This window comes from Eurosta solidaginis, chromosome 4 (assembly GCF_040869045.1).
Source record: "Eurosta solidaginis isolate ZX-2024a chromosome 4, ASM4086904v1, whole genome shotgun sequence".
NCBI classification, from domain to species: Eukaryota; Metazoa; Arthropoda; class Insecta; order Diptera; family Tephritidae; genus Eurosta; species Eurosta solidaginis.
The window spans coordinates 156655331-156677519 of NC_090322.1; the positions used below are offsets into that span (position 1 = coordinate 156655331).

Genomic DNA, 22189 nt, shown 5'->3' on the forward strand with positions numbered 1-22189 from the left:
TTTTAAATTTCATCATTTGCTTTCTGTGTGCTGAGTTTTTGAGTTCACATACGCTCATACTGGTGTTAAGCAAGAAGCCTCTATTCACTCAGCCATTTGAGTGCACTCCTAAACGCTTTATAACTCTTAACTGTGACTTGTTGTTGCTATTACTTATTTGCACACTTTGGTCCATATACATATACTATATGTTTTTATACTCAGTTGAGCAGAGCTCACAGAGTATATTAAGTTTGATTGGATAACGGTTGGTTGTACATATATAAAGGAATCGAGATAGATATAGACTTCCATATATCAAAATAATCAGGATCGAAAAAAAATTTGATTGAGCCATGTCCGTCCGTCCGTCCGTTAACATGAAATTTGGTATATAGGTTCCTGAGCACTCATCTCAGATCGCTATTTAAAATGAACGATATCGGACTATAACCACGCCCACTTTTTCGATATCGAAAATTTCGAAAAACCGAAAAAATGCGATAATTCATTACCAAAGACAGATAAAGCGACGAAACTTTGTAGATGAGTTGAACTTATGACGCAGGATAGAAAATTAGTAAAATTTTGGACAATGGGCGTGGCACCGCCCACTTTTAAAAGAAGGTAATTTAAAAGTTTTGCAAGCTGTAATTTGGCAGTCGTTGAAGATATCATGATGAAATTTGGCAGGAACGTTACCCATATTACTATATGTATGCTTAATAAAAATTAGCAAAATCGGAGAAGGACCACGCCCACTTAAAATAAAAAATTTTTTTAAAGTAAAATTTTAACAAAAAATTTAATATCTTTACAGTATATAAGTAAATTATGTCAAAATTCAACTCCAGTAATGATATGGTGCAACAAAATACAAAAATAAAAGAAAATTTCAAAATGGGCGTGGCTCCGCCGAACAAAAATTAACCAATTCCTTTGAAATTTGTTAGGGGTATAGATTTTATGGCGTTAACTGTTTTCTATGAAAATGGGCGAAATCGGTTGATGCCACGCCCAGTTTTTATACACAGTCTTCCGTCTGTCCTTCCGCATGGCCGTCAACACGATAACTAGAGCAAAAATCAACATATCTTTACTGAACTTTGTTCACGTACTTATCTGAACGCACTTTATCTTGGTATAAAAAATGAACGAAATCCGACTATGACCACGCCCACTTTTTCCATATCGAAAATTACGAAAAATTAAAAAAATTCCATAATTCTATACCAAATACGAAAAAAGGGATGAAACATGGCAATTAGATTGATTTATTGACGCGAAATGTAACTTTAGACAAAACTTTGTAAAATGGTTGTGACACCTACCATATTAAATAGAAGAAAATGAAAAAGTTCTGCAGGGCGAAATAAAACACCCTTGAAATCTTGGCAGGTATTACATATATAAATAAATTAGCGGTATCCAACAGATGATGTTCTGGGTCACCCTGGTCCACATTTTGATCGATATCTGGAAAACGACTTCACATATACAACTACCACCACTCCCTTTTAAAACTCTCATTAATACCTTTAATTTGATACCCATATCGTACAAACACATTCTAGAGTCCACCCTGATCCACCTTTATGGCGACATCCCTAAATGGCGTCCACCTATAGAACTATGGCCCACTCCCTCATAAAATACTCTTTAATGCCTTTCATTTGATACACATGTCATACAAACACATTCCAGGGTTTCCCTCGGTTCATTTTCCTACAGGGTTATTTTCCCTTATGTTGTCACCATAGCTCTCAACTGAGTATGTAATGTTCGGTTACACCGAACTTAACCTTCCTTACTTGTTCAATTTCACTTCTTCATCAGCTAGCTTTCTGTGTGCTGAGTTTTGAACTCGAATTCACATGCGCTCATATTGGTGTTAAGCAAGAAACCTCTATTCACTCAGCCATTTGAATGCCCCTCTAAACGCTTTGTAACTCGTCTCTTAATTGTGACTTTTTGTTGCTATTCCTGTTAGACACACTTTGATCCATATACATATACTATATGTTTTTATTCCCAATTTTTGTGGAATATTTTTCGGCGCTTTCAACAGAACTTGATCAGCACTGCATTATTAAGAATGCTTTGTGTTATTTTTTTGTTTTTTTTTTTTTTTTTTGATAGGTCCGCAATTGTATGAAGAAATTATTAATGTAAATCAGTTGAGTGAATTAACTTCAACATATCGCATTTTTTCGAACTTTGAACCTTCAGCCTATGGAAAAATGTTTATGAAGTTGTACAGAACTCAAGACACTTGGTCGATTATAAATCCAAGCTACTATACCTCTTCGATGCGATTGTTTAAAAAGGGCAGAACTTTTCTCCTTGCGATTATATACAATCAGCCGACATTGAAAGAGAAACATGAAATGACAAAAATTTCCACTTTCGCTCCAACTGTAAACATCATTACTATAATTAGGACAGAGTTTATGCGCTAGTTCTCCGATCAGTTACCAAATCCAGCATCTACGTACCTCAAATATATCAAGTGGAATCATAGCTGAATGTTTTCTTTAAATTTCTCAAAACCTAAGATGTTTTTTTCCTTGGTTAAACGAATAATTTTCATAAATATAGAGAAAATAGCGTAAAAAAAATTTTCCCAGAAGGGATGACTAGATGGAGTCGGATAGGTGCCTTGCTATTGACAGCAGCATTTCCATATACACAGACAACGGTAGAGTTGAGACTACCCGACCACTGCTGTGTATTCCAGGCAGCAGTTGCAGACATAATGGAAGCCGAAGCTAGGATAGGGACACACACCGTCGGTAAAGAAATCTTTATATTCAGCGACAGCCAAGCTGCGATAAAATCTCTTGGCTCCTACTCGTTTAATTATGAACTAACACTAAACTGTCGTCGATCTCTTCAAGAGATGGCTCAATAGAATCGCCTACACCTCACATGGGTCCCTGGACATAAGGACATCGAGGGAGACTGCACTGCAGATGAACTCGCTAGGCAGGGTACAACCAGGCAGATCCTTCCCGGCCAATAATGCTTAGGTATGCCCCTGCCCACATGCAAGCTAATACTAAAAGGGCACATCCACCGTCAAGCCGACAAAAGATGGCTACAAACACCGGGGTGTCGAACATCGAAAGAAACCAGGCCTAAATGGGATCCTAAAAGATCCCGCCACGTGTACAACCTAAGTAGGGATACAATTTCCACACTTTTGGAGGCACTAACTGGTCATTGCCTTATAGGTAGGCATGCAGAAAGGTTAGGAGCGCCTTATTGTCGATGCTGCAGTAGTTGTAAAGAGGATAAGGAGGTCAACCTCATTTGCAACTGCCCGGCACTAAGCGCAGCACGGCAGCACTTTCTCGGTGCTCCATTTCTAGACAATCTGAGCCAGGTTGTGGAGCATGGCGTCAAGGCCCTGGTAGCTTTAATCAGATCCTTAAAATGGTTCGAAGAGGAATTGTGACGGTGTATTTTCGTGGTATCATAACGGGCCTAATACTACTGGCCTATGTGTGCCCTCGGTAAGCCACCCCAACCTAACCTAAAAACAAAATTTAAAAAAATTATAGAGTAACTGTCTCGGCCATGGATTTCTAGTCGAGGTCCGCAACTTTGCAGTCGAGTACTAAATATCTACTGAGCTAATTGGTTGAAATGCATAACTTACAAGCAATTCAACTGTTGACTGCCGTTTCGAAAACGCCCTATTTCAGAACTTGTTTCATGAACGCCGCCACGCTTATATTAAAAGGTAATGAATATGAGCACAGAAAGGCTTGAAACGTATACTGAGAAAGGCGTTCTTCAACCGCATTCTGAGATAGAGTGTTTTTGAAAGCAATTCTCACTTAAGGCTTTATTAAGTAGTATTCTGAGATAGGGCGGTAGCCGAGATAGTATGATGTTCCACTCAGCAGTCGAAATCAAAAAAAAACATGTACTTTCAAAACTTTATCACACATTTTGTGCTGCTGTTTTCAAAGTACTTCAACCAAAAAACTGTTTTTATCAGATTTTTGCACTTTTTTCATCTCTTTTTTTTTTTTTTTTTGTTTTTTTTTCTTGCTGCATTTTTTACTATTCGATTTTTTTTTTCTTAACATCAAATTTTCAAAAATTTCCATCAACACTTTGTTGCCTCATTTGCGGTGGCCTTTTGATCTTTTGTTTGCATAAGCCACAAGTTTTTGTGTTTGCTTCATTGGAAAGCCTACCCATATATTAGTTCTATTCCACTTTTTCACACACTCATTTACACGCACATAAATATCTACATAAAGAAAATCGGCACTCTTTCACCTACATAATCTTACGACCTGGATTAGTTTTTATGGCTGTTTAAATGCATTCATTTACCAAAAAATTGCAATGCCGAAAAATGCCTGAGTAAATGCACATTGCAGCTATCTAGATTTGGGTATGCATTAGAACACACATGAATAATATGCGCAAATATCTTTGCAGTATCCTTTCATGTCCTTTTTCATTTATGTATGTATAGTCCAGGCTTAACAATTTTCTATTAACTTACAAATACATTTCAGTGACTCATTCAATTGCCGGCTTAGCCACAGTTCATACAAAAATTATGTGGTTCGTGCGCATACAAATAATTATCTGCGTGTGTTTGTATTTGTTTTTTCTTCATTTGTCTACCTTGTGTTGTAAATATATATGTATGGGAAATTTTCCTTTACATCAGGTATGCAAAAATTGACAAAAACTGCACTTCATATATCCACACCTTCGATTCACATATGCCATCACTATTTACCACAAAATACATTTCTTTTCATTTTCACCTCTCATTCGTCTGTTAATTTTGTACGTTGTTGATCTCTTGCCCTGATTTGGTCTACCGCATACATTGCTTTTAACTTATGGTTCTACCCAAATACATACATACATATGTAAGTAGGTTTTCTACTCTCCATAGATGGGTACGCCTCTTTCATACGCATGCAATATCCTAGGGTCCCAAGCACATACTCGTACTATACCTCAATTCGTACGTTTTTTTTTTTTGTTCGGAAATTTTCTTTTTGTTTTGTCAGATCGTTTTCACGTTTCATTGCATTTCAATGCATTTAGGATTTTGACGAAGCAGTCGAACTAAACAACTTTCGTCACCCGAAATGTATGCAGTCAGCATCATCGCATCATCATCATCATTACCTCTGTGCGTATGTATGTATGTATGTGTGTACAATAGCCTCTTGCAGTATTCATACACTCGACCCCGAATTACATGCTCACGCGCACACGTAAATTAATAACACATCTGTCTAAAATTTACATTTATGAGTAGCAAATAACGCACAACAACAACAACTAACAGCAAATACCAAAATCAACAATATTTTCTTTTCGAAACACTCCGTGTGTCTGACAACTAACCGATCCATGGCCACCCTTTGAGAAAAAAAAAAATAGACACATTTTGCATTTGTTCGCTCACGCAAAAGCCGACGGGTGGCAAGTACCGTCGCCGTTGTTAATACTTTTACGTTGCTTTTTGTTCGGTGCTTAAAATAATTATAAATACTTTTTAAATTCTAATGTTAATTAATTTTATCATTCTAATCTTACTTTTTATAATATTTTCTTCATTATTCTACAGATTCCCTACCGGCTTACCAACAGATATCACAGTGGCTCTACATTCAACGGAAGCCTTAATGGCCGCGGGATTTCTTAAATCCGGTGATTTGGGTCCACATCCACACAGTTATGGTGGTCCACATCCACATCATGGACCGCATGGTCCGCTGCCCCCAGGAATGTCAATGCCTTCGCTCGGACCATTCGGATTACCGCACGGTTTGGAAGCTGTTGGCTTCTCCCAAGGCATGTGGGGTAAGTATCCCAATAATTTTTGTATAAAAAAGCCTCATTTAAAAACAACACAAAATGCGTTTTGAAATGTGTAATAGGTGTTTGATTGGATGAGTAAAGCATCCGTTTTTACTTTGAAGGACTTAAAAATTGTGCTGAAATCTGCTACTTACAACTACTAAACAAATATTCTCTAAATACATAAACATCATTACTTGAACTATATTCTAACATTTGATTACCATGTATATGGTTTAGGAAATATACGTTTCTTCTTTCTAATAAATGTCACAATTCCATGCCAACTTTTTAGGCGACCCATATTTCACGTTTGAGGGTTTGCCAAACAAGCTGAGATCATATGCTAATATCATTTCGGCCATAATAAGCTGGACGCTTAGGAACTAGGCGCTCAATATCTTTCATTTCTTCTGGACCAATGAAGTCGGGCTAAGCAGATAAAGCAGGTCTTAAAACATCAAATACTGAGTTGGTTACAATGAGCCTTTTCGAATCCAAGAGAGTTGTTATTGGAACCAAGAGATGGCACCAAAAATGTCGGTATTATATTAGACAGCAAATTGTCTTGTCAATATAAATGGGGTGAACGCCCAAGGAGCTTTGCATATTTCCATAAAAAAACTTGCGTGAGTCTATCGTCAGCCTCGTTATATTGGCATATCACTGCCCTCGTGAGCTCAATTCAATTTTATTGTGGCATGTTTGATGGACAGCCTTGGGGAAGATTAAGATAATCTAAGACTAACATAATTGTTGTGGTGAAAACTACATTGACAGCAGCATCCTGCACTTGCCACCGTATATATAGAGGCGAGGGGTACAGCCTTAACAAATTTATACAGGACCTAAGAGCGTTGACCATAGGAGTATTGTGTATTCTTTGACTTCTACAGGAAGTTCACTGGAACGCAAACGATTTCTCTTGAAGCTTGGCATAGAATACCGGGATTCATGTGGATACATGGTAACAAGGGATTATATAAGATGAGGAGACCGATGAACTAGCAAAGTAGAACTTGACATTGGATGCAGGTAGGACATGACAGATATTGCAACGTTACAAGACTTTAAGAATCACGTGCTAGTTGATCATACAAGAGGAAACTGACAAAGTTATAATTATCACGCAAACGGGATAACTGCAAGCTTTTCATTGGTATCCTTACCGGACGCACCCTTGATAGACCAAAATGGGCTTTGTGAACTTCAAAATGTACAAGAAATCGAGATCGCAGAAGGGAACTGTGGGACATATGTGCTACACTTGCTAGGCTGCGACTTCTTACATTAGGATAGGAAGAGTTGTCTAGCCTAGTGTAACGAATCGAGATGGGAACAAAGAGGCTATTTTTTGTCAAAAATACTACGGAAACACGCTTCGAGGCCAATCGGTACAATCAAATTTAACGTAAAAGATTGAACAAGTTCCAGCTCTACACTTTCCAAGGAAGAATTTAAGATTTTTTTCTTGCCATCATGCTCATCGATTTCTGGAAGCATCTTAAATCCCATAAAATAGGTTACGCTACTGCGATGTATCTAAGCATTAATTCAAGCTGATGCCACGCCCTTTTTAATATTGCTGAATTTATATCTATATATGTTATTTGCGAAAGGTCTATCAATTTATAAGCTCTACAGGTCCAGATGTGCAGTCGGGTGTATTTTTCTGGAAGTAACATTTTCGACTCCTCTTAAATTTTGTTTTGGTATTGCACTTATATTTTGAGATTTTACGTCGATTTCTACATAAATTCCTAGTTTCTTTAAGCCATTGTACGAAGCTCGTGGATACGTTTTTTTAATCTTAGCTAGATTATTTTTGACTATCTATTTTACACCAGGCCTCGGCTACTGCGGCACGTTCATATTGCAAATCATCAGTTTCATTGTTCTTATGTAATGTGCATCATGATTCAATCACATGAGGTTTGCTCGGCTGACGGGTTTTTTGACAATTGCAGCCATTTTGTTCCCAAGACGAACTGACATACGTTAACTGTGTTGTTTCTTTGCAGTTTTTCGGAAAATATTAGCAGTAGAAATGGGAAGCAATCAGTTCACAAATACTCGATAAGTACTGAACTGCATAATTCCTTACAACATTTTTTTTAATTTTATGATGAATTTATTAACTATGCCATGACCTAAATTAGTTGAATATTCTAAATTAGCGGTTTATCCGGAAAACTTCCATGAATACTTAAACGGAAAAGAGCTTTCCGAAATTTCAGAATAAAAGGGTAAATACTCCTTGTGTAGCAGGACCGCACAAAAGCTTCACTCTTCTCCGAAAATCAAGGCCGGCATATAAAGTTCTAAGACAATAGGCCGTTTTCTTTTATTTTTTTTTGTCGGTTCATTGCGGCTGCTGATTAGAGTATCACTCCATGTCGGCTGCAAGTTCGAAATCGGCCTATCTCAAAATACTTTTCAAATATTTCCCATTTCAGGATTTGTCATAAAAACGCCATATATCAGAATTAGGTTGAAGAACGTGTTATCTCGGAATGCTCTTCATTAACTCCCTCTTATGTCAAAATGCATTGCACTTATGCTCAGATAGGGAGTTTGAGAAAAAAATTTTGAGATAGTTTTTGAATAAAATTCTGACGTACGGCATTCCTCAAACAAATTCTGTAAAAATGGCCAAACAAATATAACTCTCTATCGTTTCACGACACATGTAGTAGAAAATGATTTGTTTCCCCCAAAACCTGTTGGCATTTACAAATTTATTATAACTACTAATATACTACTAAAGGTACTTTTCTCCTAAAACTTTCCCTAAATGCGATTGAATTATTCTCCGTTTTCCTTACTTCGTAAAAGCAACCAATCCAGATTTTTAGATTTGGGAGTGTCAAAGCTCTGTCATCATTGGAGAACAAACCTCTAGTAATTGAATAATGAACGTGCATTACTAGGTGACGTTTGAAGTCTGTGAAAAACTGACATTTTCCTCTTTTTCCTACATAAAAAGAAAAACTCGCACTGATTACGCAGTTTTCATAAGGGATATTCTCTCTGACTAGAAACCATAGAAAACGTAGCAAGTTTTCCATTTCACTCCATCGATCGTAACATCAAGATAACTCATCATAATCAAAAATGACATAGCAAACAATCAGGTGCATTAACCCAAAAAATTATATACAAATTGGCTCCATTCACTTCGAATTGTCGCATAAAAAAAGCCGCTGCAATAAACCGTTTTGAGAAATTGTGTAAGAAGAGAAAGACACATTAAAACAAATATTAGTACGAAATTGATTTGACATCACCGCATTCCTGACATCAAAACAATCACAAACAGAAGAATACGCCAAACAAAACAACAACAAAATACAAGCAATGAAAATAATAATAATAATAAACAGAACAGCCTCACCTTCCACCAAACACTTTTATGAAATATGAAAAATTAAAAATCATGTTTGCATTGAATGGAAAGCATTTCGGATGAAGAGCGGGTTCAAGATGAGGTGAAAAAAATTTAAATAATAAAAAAACTACAGTTTGTATTTGTGTGACGTATGAAACTGATCGGACGAGGCTGTTCGATATTATAGAAATTTTTTATGTGAATGTATAATATAACACAAAGAGGTTTAGGCCAAGTTTCCGCTTCATTTGCGGTTGAAAAAGTTTTACTTTTTAGCAGCTCAGACTGTCTGTCTATGACAAAAGCCAGAATATATTAGTAAAGGTCTCATGAGTAGGGAGTACATACGTACAAGAAAGTATTTAACGCGCGCTAGCGACATATATTCCTTCCATCAATCGATTGGTTACTGTCACCTTCACTGCATTACAACATCCTTGCGATATACACATACATATGCATATAAATGAGTACTATATATATATATATATATTTGCCTACATAGAAAACAGAAACAAACTTAAGAATAATGGGAAAATTTTAAAAAAAATAGTTCCCTCTGTTCCAGTAATAAATTTAAAAAAAAAGTAATGGAAACTAGGCCAAAATAATAGTGGAAATATGCCTTTATTGAAAGAAAGTTAAAAAAGTTTGAATTTCTCCAAAACAAAAATTTTGGAAAAACATCGTTATGTATTGCGAAAGATATCTCAGTTGAACGTATTCTCTTAGGGCCGTTTTCACGACTCCTGTAAAGTTAAATTTTACCTTGAAGATATTAATCTGCCAGCTTCATTTTAAATGTTTGTGACCAGGGTGACCAACTCTCGCTTAAATTGATAATTGTGAAGATTTTGTAGAACAAAACGGAAAAATCTATTGTGACTACGACAAAACTAGCCAAACGGCTGACTTTTGTTTATGCTTTTTCTTGCAGTTAACTCAACAGCATAGCTTTAGTTAGCATGTAGAAACCGAAATTTTCGATTACTTATAGATAAGCTACTTACTGAAGATGTTGAAAACGGCCCTTAGTGATAGCAACGATATTCTTTACCACTTTTGTTCGACCTTTACGTTTCTTATATGTAAAAGCACCCGCGATTCGTCTCTGAAGCTAAACTTACGTTCGTTTCGCAATAGAGAACGAGACCCTTAGAAACATTTTATGTATGAAGTCTTCGACCCTATAAAAAATTCAAAAATCGTGCTCGACAGTTTCTTTTAAATCTCAAAAGCTTACAACAAAAAATGCCCAACATGTAGAGATACATTAAACAAAACGGTCAATTTGTCAGCATTTTGCGTTGGTTCAAAGTTGAATGTTGAACTTTGAATGGACAAACTTTCTCTCTTTCAGTACAATGACAACAAAATTTTGCCTGCCCCTCCAAAACCAATAGAGAACAGTTGCTGAAAATTGTTTTATGTATTTCTTTATCACTCGGGCTACAAACATTCACTCTGTCATGTCCCACGTAACGTTTGCGATCCCTGAACTTCTTCAAATTCTATCACCCACCTTCTAAGGAATCATACCAACGGCAGCTTAAAGCTGCCAGCTTTAAAAAAACAAACAAATAAGGAAGTCTAAGTGAACATTACATACCCAGTTGTATACTTGAAATGCTGTTGTTGTTTGTTTTGTGTGCTTAATAGTGTTACAAGGCTGCGCAATAATACAGATACATATGGTTCTATTCTGAACTAATTTTTCTTCGAGTTATGGCTGCCGAAACATAGAAAATGCTTAGTCATAAAAGGGACAGTGCCACGCCCATTTTTTTAAATTTGAAGTTTTTCCTATTTATTGTTATAAATCCACTTGGGAAATGAAATACCATTGATATAAAGCTCTTTTTTGTAAAGATATAGCTTATTTTATTCGTCCACGACCCTTTTAAAAATATTTTATATAAAAGTGGGCGTGGTCCTTAACCGATTTCGTTAATTTTTCTTCAAAACATTCCTTATAGTAAAAGTAATCTCTCTGCCGCATTTTGTTGCGATAGGTTTAACGATTTTTGATTTATGATTAATAATATTTGTAAAATTGATTTTATCACAAGTGGGCGGTGCCTCGCCCATTTTAAACATTTTTTTCAAATTTTTATCAAGAGTCTCAATATCAGTCCACACGTCAAATTTCAACATTCTGGATGTATTATTTACTAAATAATCAGGTTTTTGTGTTTTCCAAAATTTTATATATATAAAAAGTGGGCGTGGTTATCATCCGATTTCGCTCATTTTCAACACAAATCTATTCTCGGTCCAGATAAGCACGTGTACTAAATTTGGTGAGGATATCTCCATATTTACTCAAGTCATCGTGTTAACGGACAGAAAACGGACGGACATGGCTCAATAAACATTTTTGTTTCTATACTGATAATTTTGATATATGGAAGTCTATATTTATCTCGATTCGTTTATACCTGTACAACCAACCATTATCCAACCAAAGTTATAATACAATGTGTACAAATACAGCTGGGTATAAAAATTCATGCTGCACAGTGTAATTGTTTTCGCAACTTCATCTGCAAGTGTGCAAAGCATGCAAAATTAGCCATGTGGTTAGCGGCAAAGTCTCTCTTGAACATCATTGTATAGTCATTGCAAAACCAAGTGAATGTTTTGCTACTGATACGCCACTGATAACTCAATTTAAATAAAAATGACAATGTTATTTCAACTGGAAATAACACCAACAAACAAATGAAGGCGGCAATAAGTGGGTAAACTGCGGCTGAAACTTCAAAAAACTGTGCCCAAACTGTAAATATACATATATCTGTATGAATAAATGTATGGAGCATTTTGTCGTCACATCCTGCAAATCATTATGCAAAGTAAAATAAAAATTAAAGAAAAAAAGTCGATCATAACAATGACTAGTATATATTTTCAATATTATATTCACGGTATACACCGATCGACATCATTATCAATAATATTGTCAAAATGAATAATGAGCTACCATCTGAGGCTGGTAACCAAGCCCTCGATAAATGGTTGGTACGAACATATGAAACGTGCAATGGGTAGATCTTGAAATGCAAAGTGCAACAGACGACAAATGATAAGTGAAGAAGTTTTTGAACGTTAAACGATAATGTGAAACAAATTGTTGGCAAATGATGGAGATGAACAAAAAAAATTAGGGCAATTCTCTCAGTCTAGAAAGCGTAGTAAAAGCAGAAGATATTCCACGTTTTTAAGACCAAATATTCGACAGTCAGAGAACGCACCACTTACACATGTAACATACTTTCGATCCGGTCCTGCATTAAATGCAAATACTCAAATATAAAATGCATAATTTATTCATTCAAAAAGTTTACAAAACTGCCGTAACAAAAATGTGCTGTTTTTTAATTGAAAATCCAGTTGCAACATTCTTGTGAAATTTTTAAGATTTCTGTTCAACTATACATAGATTTATGTTCAGAAAATGTAGAAAACTTATGACAGTAAAATGAAAAATTGTCTATGTGTCCTACGGATTCTAGACAGAGAGTATAACCCTATTGTTTATTGAAAAGTGTGACTCAGTTATAAAATGATTGCATCATACTTCAGCAACGCGTTTTTGGGTGGTGGAATGAACTACACGAATAATAAACAAATTGTTATTATTGAAAAATATTGCCACAATCAGGAATTTATCCAAAATGTCCGGCCCAACTTTTTCAATAGGGATCACACTCTTTAAAATTATCCGCATTTAAAAAAAAAAAAAAATTTTTAATTTTTGGTTTGATTTTCAAAATTCTGAGTTACTAGATTTTCAACAAGACATGGTCGATAATTAAGTTTTTTATATTTACAAAAGCTTCGAATATGTGCCTGCCAAGGACTAAAAATTTTGGTTTGGAATTTATTAAAATTATCTCTGTGTATCTTTTTTTAATGATATTATGCTCAAGAAATGGTTCTACAGCTCTTCAAAACATCGCTTTATCTCTATTTGGCTGTGGATGAACAACTCAGCGAAAAAAATTACAGAACTGCTAACATGCTCTGTTCAATCTTCAAACCGCGACGTTATAATCTCTTAAAAGAGCTTACAGTTACTGTCGTTTGCTGACGATATTGATAGCATTGGCCTCAACAAACGCACCTCCAGTTCTGCCTTTTCTGAATTGTATAAGAGGCAAAAAAGTGGAACTTGAGCAAAAGATGATGTACTTGCGGTCATCGAATAAATAATTGGCGCACTCGTGCCTCAACAGCACTCACTAACAGTAGAAAATCTCTTGCCAAGAAGAGCTACTTTGGATTGAATAGGCAGTTGAGAAAAAAAATCCTCTTTCGACGACCAAAAATCACGCTTCTCATTACACATGATCTAACATATGGATTGGAATCATAGACGGTGTCGATTATATAGCCCTTGGAGTGTTCGATAGAAAAGTTCTCCGTAAGATTTATGATACTGTCCGTCATGCCGATGGCGAGATTTGAAAGAGGTATAGTGATACGCTACATATATGAGTTTTACGCAAATATGAAGAGTAAAACGCTCCCGCCAGCAAAGTATTTTAATCGGTACCCGTATATAAAAGTATAGGAAGTAAGACATCTTTACACAGTTGGGAAAGCCAAATGAAGGAAGACTTGATCTCTCTTGGTACTCCCAACTGGCGTCAGTTATCGTTAAACAGAAATGGCTGGCGTGACTTGTTATGCGCAACGGGTAAAATCGCCAAGGCGGTTAGGCGTCAATTAACAGTGATGATAATTATAATTTTATTTGCCCTGAAATCTTTTAAGAGGGGGATTAAGAAAAGCGATTTAAAGATGGCTTCAACAGAAGTTTGTGTAAAACAGCATGTGCCATGGCGAAAAAGACATGTTTCAGTTTTTACTTTATAGACATTCAAAGCCAACCACCGATCTAGTATTTGAAATTTCCAGATAAGGTTGACGTCTCCTCCAAATATATGTAGGCTATATATCTTACACATATATAAAATTCTCGTATCACAGTGTTTGCGATTAAACTCTTTCGAAACGGCTCGACAGATTCTCACTGCGACTTTTTGAGCATATTGAGTAGGTCCGAGAATCGGATGCGATCTATTTTTCATCCCTTTTAGACAACTTTTTTTCATGAAACAGCATTCAAAAATACATACAACCCACTGGAACTGGGACTGAAGCTGGAACTGGGAGTGGGACTGGAATTAAGGAATGGAGAAGAATAAAAAGAACGAGAGAAAATAAAAACGAAGGAAGGAGAAAGAGATAGAGTTAGACTAAGATAGAGCAATAGGGATAGATGAAGCTAAAAAGAAAAGAAGGGATGAGAAGCCGGAGAGGCATAATTAGGCGCAGAGAAAGGAGTCAATAGAAGGATAAAGGGCAGGGGGAGAAAAAGGAAAGGAGAGCAAGAGGTTAAAACTTCTTGAAAATTATGCAGCTAGACTAAAGTTAGCGTGTAATTATCATACCTACGCCACCCCCCCCCCCCCCTCCCGCAATTTTGGAATATATATTAACAAATGCGAATACCAGTAACTAAACCTAATGCAAGATAGATGCTCAACCTTATTTTAAAGCAAGTTGTAGTCGGTAATCGCTTCCATATGTGAAATCTATTCCGATACACAGGTATACCTCAACTTGCTTGTCATTTTTAGCCATATTAGAGTTAAATATGTAACAAGCTAAGTTTGTAATGATGATTGCAAAGTCTAAAGTTAAAGCACTATGCGGAAAACCAATCTCGATTACGTTAAACAAAACTATTCTACCAAAGATATAGGCGACCTAATCTTTTTATTGCCTTAAGACGGATTAATTTTTACTTATCTCTAATGTCTCGACGCCCAATAGATTATTTGCACTAATTTTGAGAGAATTAGCTTAAACAATACATTCCTATTAAATTAGTAATTAATACCTACAGTTTTATAAAAGAAGTCAAACTATAACCTGTCCTTATTAAATCCCATATCCTGTCAGCGGCACTTCAATTCATTTAGTCTAGTTAAATGACATACATTCAAAGTAAACCATTTTTTATATGGCTGTTAAAAACCTATAGCACAGTATGTACAGCCTACCGCCCTAAAATTTGACTGCCATTTTTCATAACAGCTGCAACATCAAAAGCAATTGAATCGGGAAAAACTCACCATAACACAATTGGGATTAAATAGAAAGTGATCTTACATCATACAAACACATAGTAAAAGGTATGTATGTATATACGTACACACATACGTACATATCTATCGAAAAGCAATGACTTTCACATTAAGTCCGCTAAAGCACCGGATCCTCCATTACAAAAATTCAAAAGATCACACCCTCCTGCAAGCTATAATAATTTGTAGCTACTTTAACTTTTTTTTAGCAGCAAAGCACAGTCTCATAAAAACAGATAAAAAGGTAAAAATGTAGTGTAACCAGCTGTGAGTAAAAAGAGAGAAAAGGGTGTGCGTACGTTGAAAAAAGCAAAAAAAATGGTAAAAAATATATATACATACATATGTAATAATTACAATGTTAGCTTCCCTCTCAAATAAGCACAACAACTGTTATAAAGAATATAAAAGGACACCACACAAAGGCAACTCTACATACATACATACATCCATACTCAAATAGTTAGTACATGACTGCGGCGAACAATAGCCGAATGGCTTAGGCCTCGCGTTTGTTGTGTCTGTACAATAGAGATTGCATGCTGTATAAAATAGGAATACGCAGACGTATCTATGCTCCCTTCCTTTTTTTTTTTGAGATAAACATACATAAAAAATAAATGTTTAAACATATGTACTAAGTACTATATATCAAAATTATCTGGGCAAAAAAATAAATTCATTTAGTCATGTCCGTCCGTCCGTCTGTCCATAACCACTATAACTTTAGTAAATTTTGAGGTATCTTAATAAAATTTGGTATATGGTTCTTGGGTACTCATCTCAGATCGCCACTTAAAATGAACGAAATCGGACTATAACCACTCCCACTTTTTCGATATCGAAAATTTCGAAAAACTTAAAAAGTGCGATAATTCATTACCAAAGACGGATAAAGCGATGAAACTGACGCAGAATAGAAAATTAGTAAATTTTTGGACAGTGGGCGTGGCACCGCCCACTTTTAAAATAAGGTAATTTAAAAGTTTTACAAGCTGTAATTTGGCAGTCGTTGAAGATATAATGATGAAATTTGGCAGGAACGTTACACCTATTACTATATGTCTTCTAAAAAAAAATAACAAAATCAGATGACGAGCACGCCCACTTTTAAAAAAATGTTTAAGTCTAATTTAATTTAATAAATTTAATATCTTTACTTACTTACTTACTTAATTGGCGCTTAAACGTCTAAACGGTTATGGCCGTCCAACAAGGCGCGCCAGTCGCTCATTCGCTCCGCCAACCGGCGCCAATTGGTCACACCAAGGGAGTTTAAATCGTTTTCCACCTGGTCCTTCCAACGGAGTGCGGGCCGCCCTCTACCTCTGCTTCCATAGGCGGGTTCCGATAGAAACACTTTCTTGTTTCTTGGAACGTTTTCGAAATCAGTCATATCATAAACCACTGATTTGTCAGATTTTAACTGAAGAAAATGCACAGCGTTGTTAGTATTGTCATTTAGGTTCTACCAAATTCAACTCCCAAACCTACTTTCAGGCGCTACACCCACTTTTGCCATTTAGTTCCTGTTTATCCGTGCAACATACGATTTTTTCAAAAAAAAAAAAAAAAAAAAACAATTAGTCAATATTCTTAAGGACTTAACGAATTTAATATCCAAGTCGTGAAGAACCTGTACACCTGTTGATGTGTAGATAAAAAAAGGGGAATAGCAGCCTAACCACACAGTACATCTAACAGAATTTTCGAAACGCCATTCCTATTAATTTTGTATTTACAATCATTTGAATTTCCGCTTAATAAATATCGATCCATCGATCCATTTACTTTTAGTTTGTTGAATGTAAAATTTCAGGATTGATTTCAGACCGATTTATTCATTAATTGATAAACTCAGCTCTAATAAACCCACACCTGACTTTTAGCGAAGGTACTTCGTTCCAGAGCTGTGGCATTGCATAAACTCATGCGAATGTACAAATTTTTTCACGGTATAACATTTATGTGACCACTACTGTATTTACTTGCCTACTGTAATTCTATGTCAGCTATTCTATTCAACTCAGTCCCGAACCAACCATTTGCCTTCGTTTCGTTCGTATTCATATTTAGCTAACGCCACCCGTTTGATTTGCTTGTTAGAGAGCAACCCAATTGCGTAGGATATAAATATGTTAACGTGAAAGGCATTTCCTTTGCTCATACCAATAAGGGTTGGAAAATTTTCATATAATTTTTCTTATGTACCTGGGGGATGAAGATACGAACATCTCAACATATTTACATAGAAACATACATAAATTTGTATACTAAATTAATTGATGCATACTTACGTATGTATGTACACACATATACATATAATAAACAGATAAGTATATAACCATGGACTATACATACAATACGATAACAATCTCTGAGTAGCGTATTTGACATTTTAGATGCTGTCCTTATCTAATTAAATATTCAAAGCACTAACTATGGACTACTATCAGAAATGATATGGCCTTTATGCAAAAATAAGAAAAGTATGTACAGTGGATTAAGGAGGCGAGTTTAGAATAACAAATTACCCACCCACGCGACTTTCGTACAGCTTTCGATATGGACTGCGAAGTGATGAAATTAAAAGATTTCACATAGACTGAATGTGTTCATAGCTTAAAAGTTGATTTAGTTTTGTTATCTCTTTACAAATTAAGATTTTAAATTAAAAAATTTCGATAGCTTTGAAGTCCATGTGCAAATACTATGACGCACTATGGCGCCTCTGCCCGAAAAGCCTGGCAAAAATCAAAAATTTAGTGAAAGCGTTCGATAAACCTATAGCTCAGAAAATGGTTTCCTTGTTAGATATAATTCCAAGTGACGAAGACTACGTTAAGATTAAATAAATGGCCCACCATTTTCTATCATAACAAAAAAATTATTTCGTGCATAGTTTTGTTATTTTATTGAAAAAATGAAAGATCTCAATAAATACAAGTTTATTATTTTTATAAACAACACAGTTATTTCATTTAGTAATTATAATCATACAATTTTCGTGCTTACATCTTTTTATAATTTATCAAATTTTAAGATGAGTTTTGAAGCACCCTTTATGTATATTTATTTTAAAGCTTAGGCTTTGGCTATCACAAGAGTAATAAATTTTTAAAGAAATCAATAAAATTGGTAAAGCGGTTATTAAGATAAAACTGTTTACCATAAGTGGGCAGTGCTCAAAACTTTATTAGTTGTGCCTGGTACTTAATTGGGGTCTTTCCGTTTGGTCGTCAAACAAATTATTGTAGCACTATGGACATATTCAGCCTAGGCAAGGTCTTAATTGACCGGCTAGCTCAACATACCCTACCCTAACTTAAAGAAAACAAGTGCTTATTTTCGTATTTATTTATTTTGTTAAAAAAAAATTGTTTTTGTTACTAAATTAAAATTTCTTTAAATAAACAAAATTAACTCTGTTCGTAATTAACTGAAAAAAAGATTCATTCGTTATTTGAACAATTTTTGCCCAACCATGATTTATTAGTTTATGAAGTTAAAAAAAAATTATTTGGAAACTAATACGAATTTCACACAGAAACATAATGGAGTCACAATTTTGTTTAATAGAATAATTAAGTTTTTCCTTTCAGATAGGGCTACTTGCTTCATTAAGCGAATATCTCTAAAATTTGTTCATATTTACCGATAATCGCAAGAAAAATATTAAATGGGAAATCTAGTTATTTAATTAACGATTAGGAGTTAAGTGCGATTATGAAAATAGTCTCGGTATATGTAAATTGAGTATACTTAATATTTAAAAATTCATGAGCTTAAGAACGGTTTTTAAAAATTTAATATTCAATATTATTTTTGTTTGTTATGGGTTAGGATTTAAAGGCAACAAAAATTTGCAAATAGGCAAAATGAGTTTTCAAAAAAGGCAAAATAAAAGGCATTTATTATTTAAAGGAGAAAATCGGTATAAATCTACATTCTAAAATCCAACTTTTAAGTAATTTAAAATCGTGCTGAAATAAAAATGTGTTCTGCACCTGAAAATATTGAAATAAAAACGATTTTATACAAATAGTCCGTAAGATAATGCATCGTGAATATAAAAAGACAAGAAAACGGCAAAGCACCTAGAAAAGGCAATAAATCAAAAAGGGCACAAAAAGGCAAAATAAAAATTTATATTTTTAATAAAAAAATGTCAAACGCGTAATTCTTGATTTCATTTACAGATAGGACCAAGCAGATGAAATAGGCAAACGCTCTAAAGTCCTAACCCTGGTTATTAAAAACCGGTGTTATGCCCATGAATTCTTAAATATTAAGTAAAAATTTAAACACCATTAAACTAGGTCTTAGGATTTTTTTTTTTTTTTTTTTTTTTTTGTATGACAGATTAAGTTCAATAAGGGCTTTAATGTAGAAAACATGACTAATTACTTCATTAACTCTCAGTGTGAAATTGGTATAATTTTTAATAAGCTCGGGAATGTCATACACCAAACCAATTTTTTCGCTTAAAAAACATGTATAATGATTTTGTATCTTTTATTAGAATATTGCATTAATAAAATGTGATATGAAAGGGGAAAAATAAAATGTTTCGAAAAGAAGGTGTAAACTTATGTTTTATTATTTCCCGAAGTTTGTGTATGTCACATCATTATATGTCTATTCTATTTTTACTATTTCATTACTCATAAATACTGAATAGTTTATTAAATAAAGCGGAATCCTCCAAACTTCTAAGAATTGCACCAAATTCACCATACCGTAAAAGAACCGAAAACAATGTACTAAGGGCTAAGGTTAATCAAAGGAAAAAAGTGACAATTCGTCAAGTTCAAAGCAAAATAAAGTGTGCATTTTATGTTCGGAACAGTCCTTATGTAATTCATACTCAATACTCAGCAATTCTTTCACACATTTCATCGCATTATTAGGCAATGAATTATCACAATAGCAAATTAACATTACTATGTAATTCTACTCTCCCACAGGTGTAAATACAAGAAAGCAAAGACGAGAACGAACCACATTTACACGCGCCCAATTGGATGTGCTCGAAGCGTTATTTGGCAAAACCCGCTATCCGGACATTTTTATGCGAGAGGAAGTTGCGTTAAAAATCAATCTACCAGAATCCAGAGTACAGGTAAATAAGAAAAAAAAAATTCTCAGACATATGTTTATGTATGTGTGTATACTATCAAACAAGCAAAGAAATAAGAGGAATGTGGTATTAAAGTAATACTGTTTTCAGACAGAAACTTAATGCTCTCATTTCACCTTCTAATGAAATCGTAAATTTTTTGCTTTCACACAGAAGTAGCTGCTCGATTAGTATGAAGGATGAAATGTCAAACGAATAAAATGATAATGATATATGACAGACAATGACATTTACTTTGACAAATGACATTTTTAAGCACTGACCAACTGAACGCTCCCAACAGAGTTGCATTGTGCTTTTGACTTCATTAGGCATTCGTTTAGCTACTAATGAAATAATTATAGATTCGAATTTTGTAGGGAAGATTGAGCTCAATAAGTGTCTTAGTGTAGAAAAATGCCTTTATTATTCAATAAGCCGTATGTGTGAAAACAGTATAACCCCTGTCGTCGACAAGTCCACATGAATACCCCCAAACATTGATTTCAAATATAACTTACAAATTACTGAAAAGTGAAGATTTAAAGGAGTGAAACATATGTAGGTATGCATGTGTGTGTCATTAAGTAAACCAACATATGTATGTATGTGCATGTAGTTAGATATTTGTTTGCACTAAGCGGGTGTAATACTGCTGGTATGCGCCTAAAAGCTCACAAACGCCTTTAACACATTTAATATCATAATCTAGCCAACTTTATGTCTTTATATGCTATTGTATGCGTGTGTGTGTGTGTAAGTGTGCAGAAGCGTTAACTCACGTACGGTAATTATTCATTTGTAACGCATTTTGCCTTCTGCGGCCCAATAGCAAATAATTTCCAACAATTACGTTAATGTCAAAAATCCGGAAAATCCATTAAGTAAACAACAAAAACTTATGCCCATCATCACATACGCACACAAGGGCACAACAATAAGTTTGCATCTAGCATTTCGTTTTGTTTGCATATCTGCTAATAGCTGTTGGCTGTTTGGCATGCCGAGTAAGAATTTGAAATAAAAAAATTCAATTCTGCGCCACTGACATTTCAACACAATTTTCCGATTTAAATTTGAGTTTACACTTTACCCCCTTGCCAACCGCATAGAGATTGCTTTGTCGCTTATTTTGGAGCAGCCAAATGCCGCTGCGTATCCTGCTGTACAAATATTGCGTTAGCAAACAAATGTATGATTTGTACGGTGTGTGTGTGTGTGTGTGTGTGCGATATCTATAAGAACTAGCTGCATTCTCATTTTGTTTGTCCGCCAAATGCGATTTGTGTCACTGTTCTTTGGGACATTCGGTAGCCGAAAGCTATGAATTGCCTGAAAGCAAACGAAAACATTTCGTGATACAAACTATTGTTGTTGGATTTTGAATTTTGTTATGTGAATTTTACTAAGTTTGTGTGATCGCAGATTTTACTGCCTACTTTTTATTTGACAGGCAGGCAACCCTCTCTTGGGTAGTTAACACACTATTTTCGGGCTGCAGCAGCATTTATTTGTTCAGTTGTTTACACAGGCACGTTGACAAATTTGGGCTAACAATGTTATCACTGTACACTGTAACAAATCTATGGTAAGGTACTTCATGGCAAAAGATTGAACCCAATAGAAACCTACTGAATAAAAGCAGTTCAAACAGCTTTAGTTTAGTGGTGCTAATCATTCAGGGGAATTGTTTCAATT

General features: G+C 35.0%; 1 protein-coding gene across 1 annotated transcript in view; it reads left to right on the forward strand.

The window, feature by feature from the left end:
* Nucleotides 1-22189, forward strand: part of oc (ocelliless) — a 410517-nt gene that overhangs the window by 346070 nt on the left and 42258 nt on the right. The window contains 2 exon segments of the mRNA XM_067783502.1: nt 5594-5829; nt 20340-20494. Of these exon segments, the coding sequence (XP_067639603.1) occupies nt 5594-5829; nt 20340-20494 (391 nt within the window).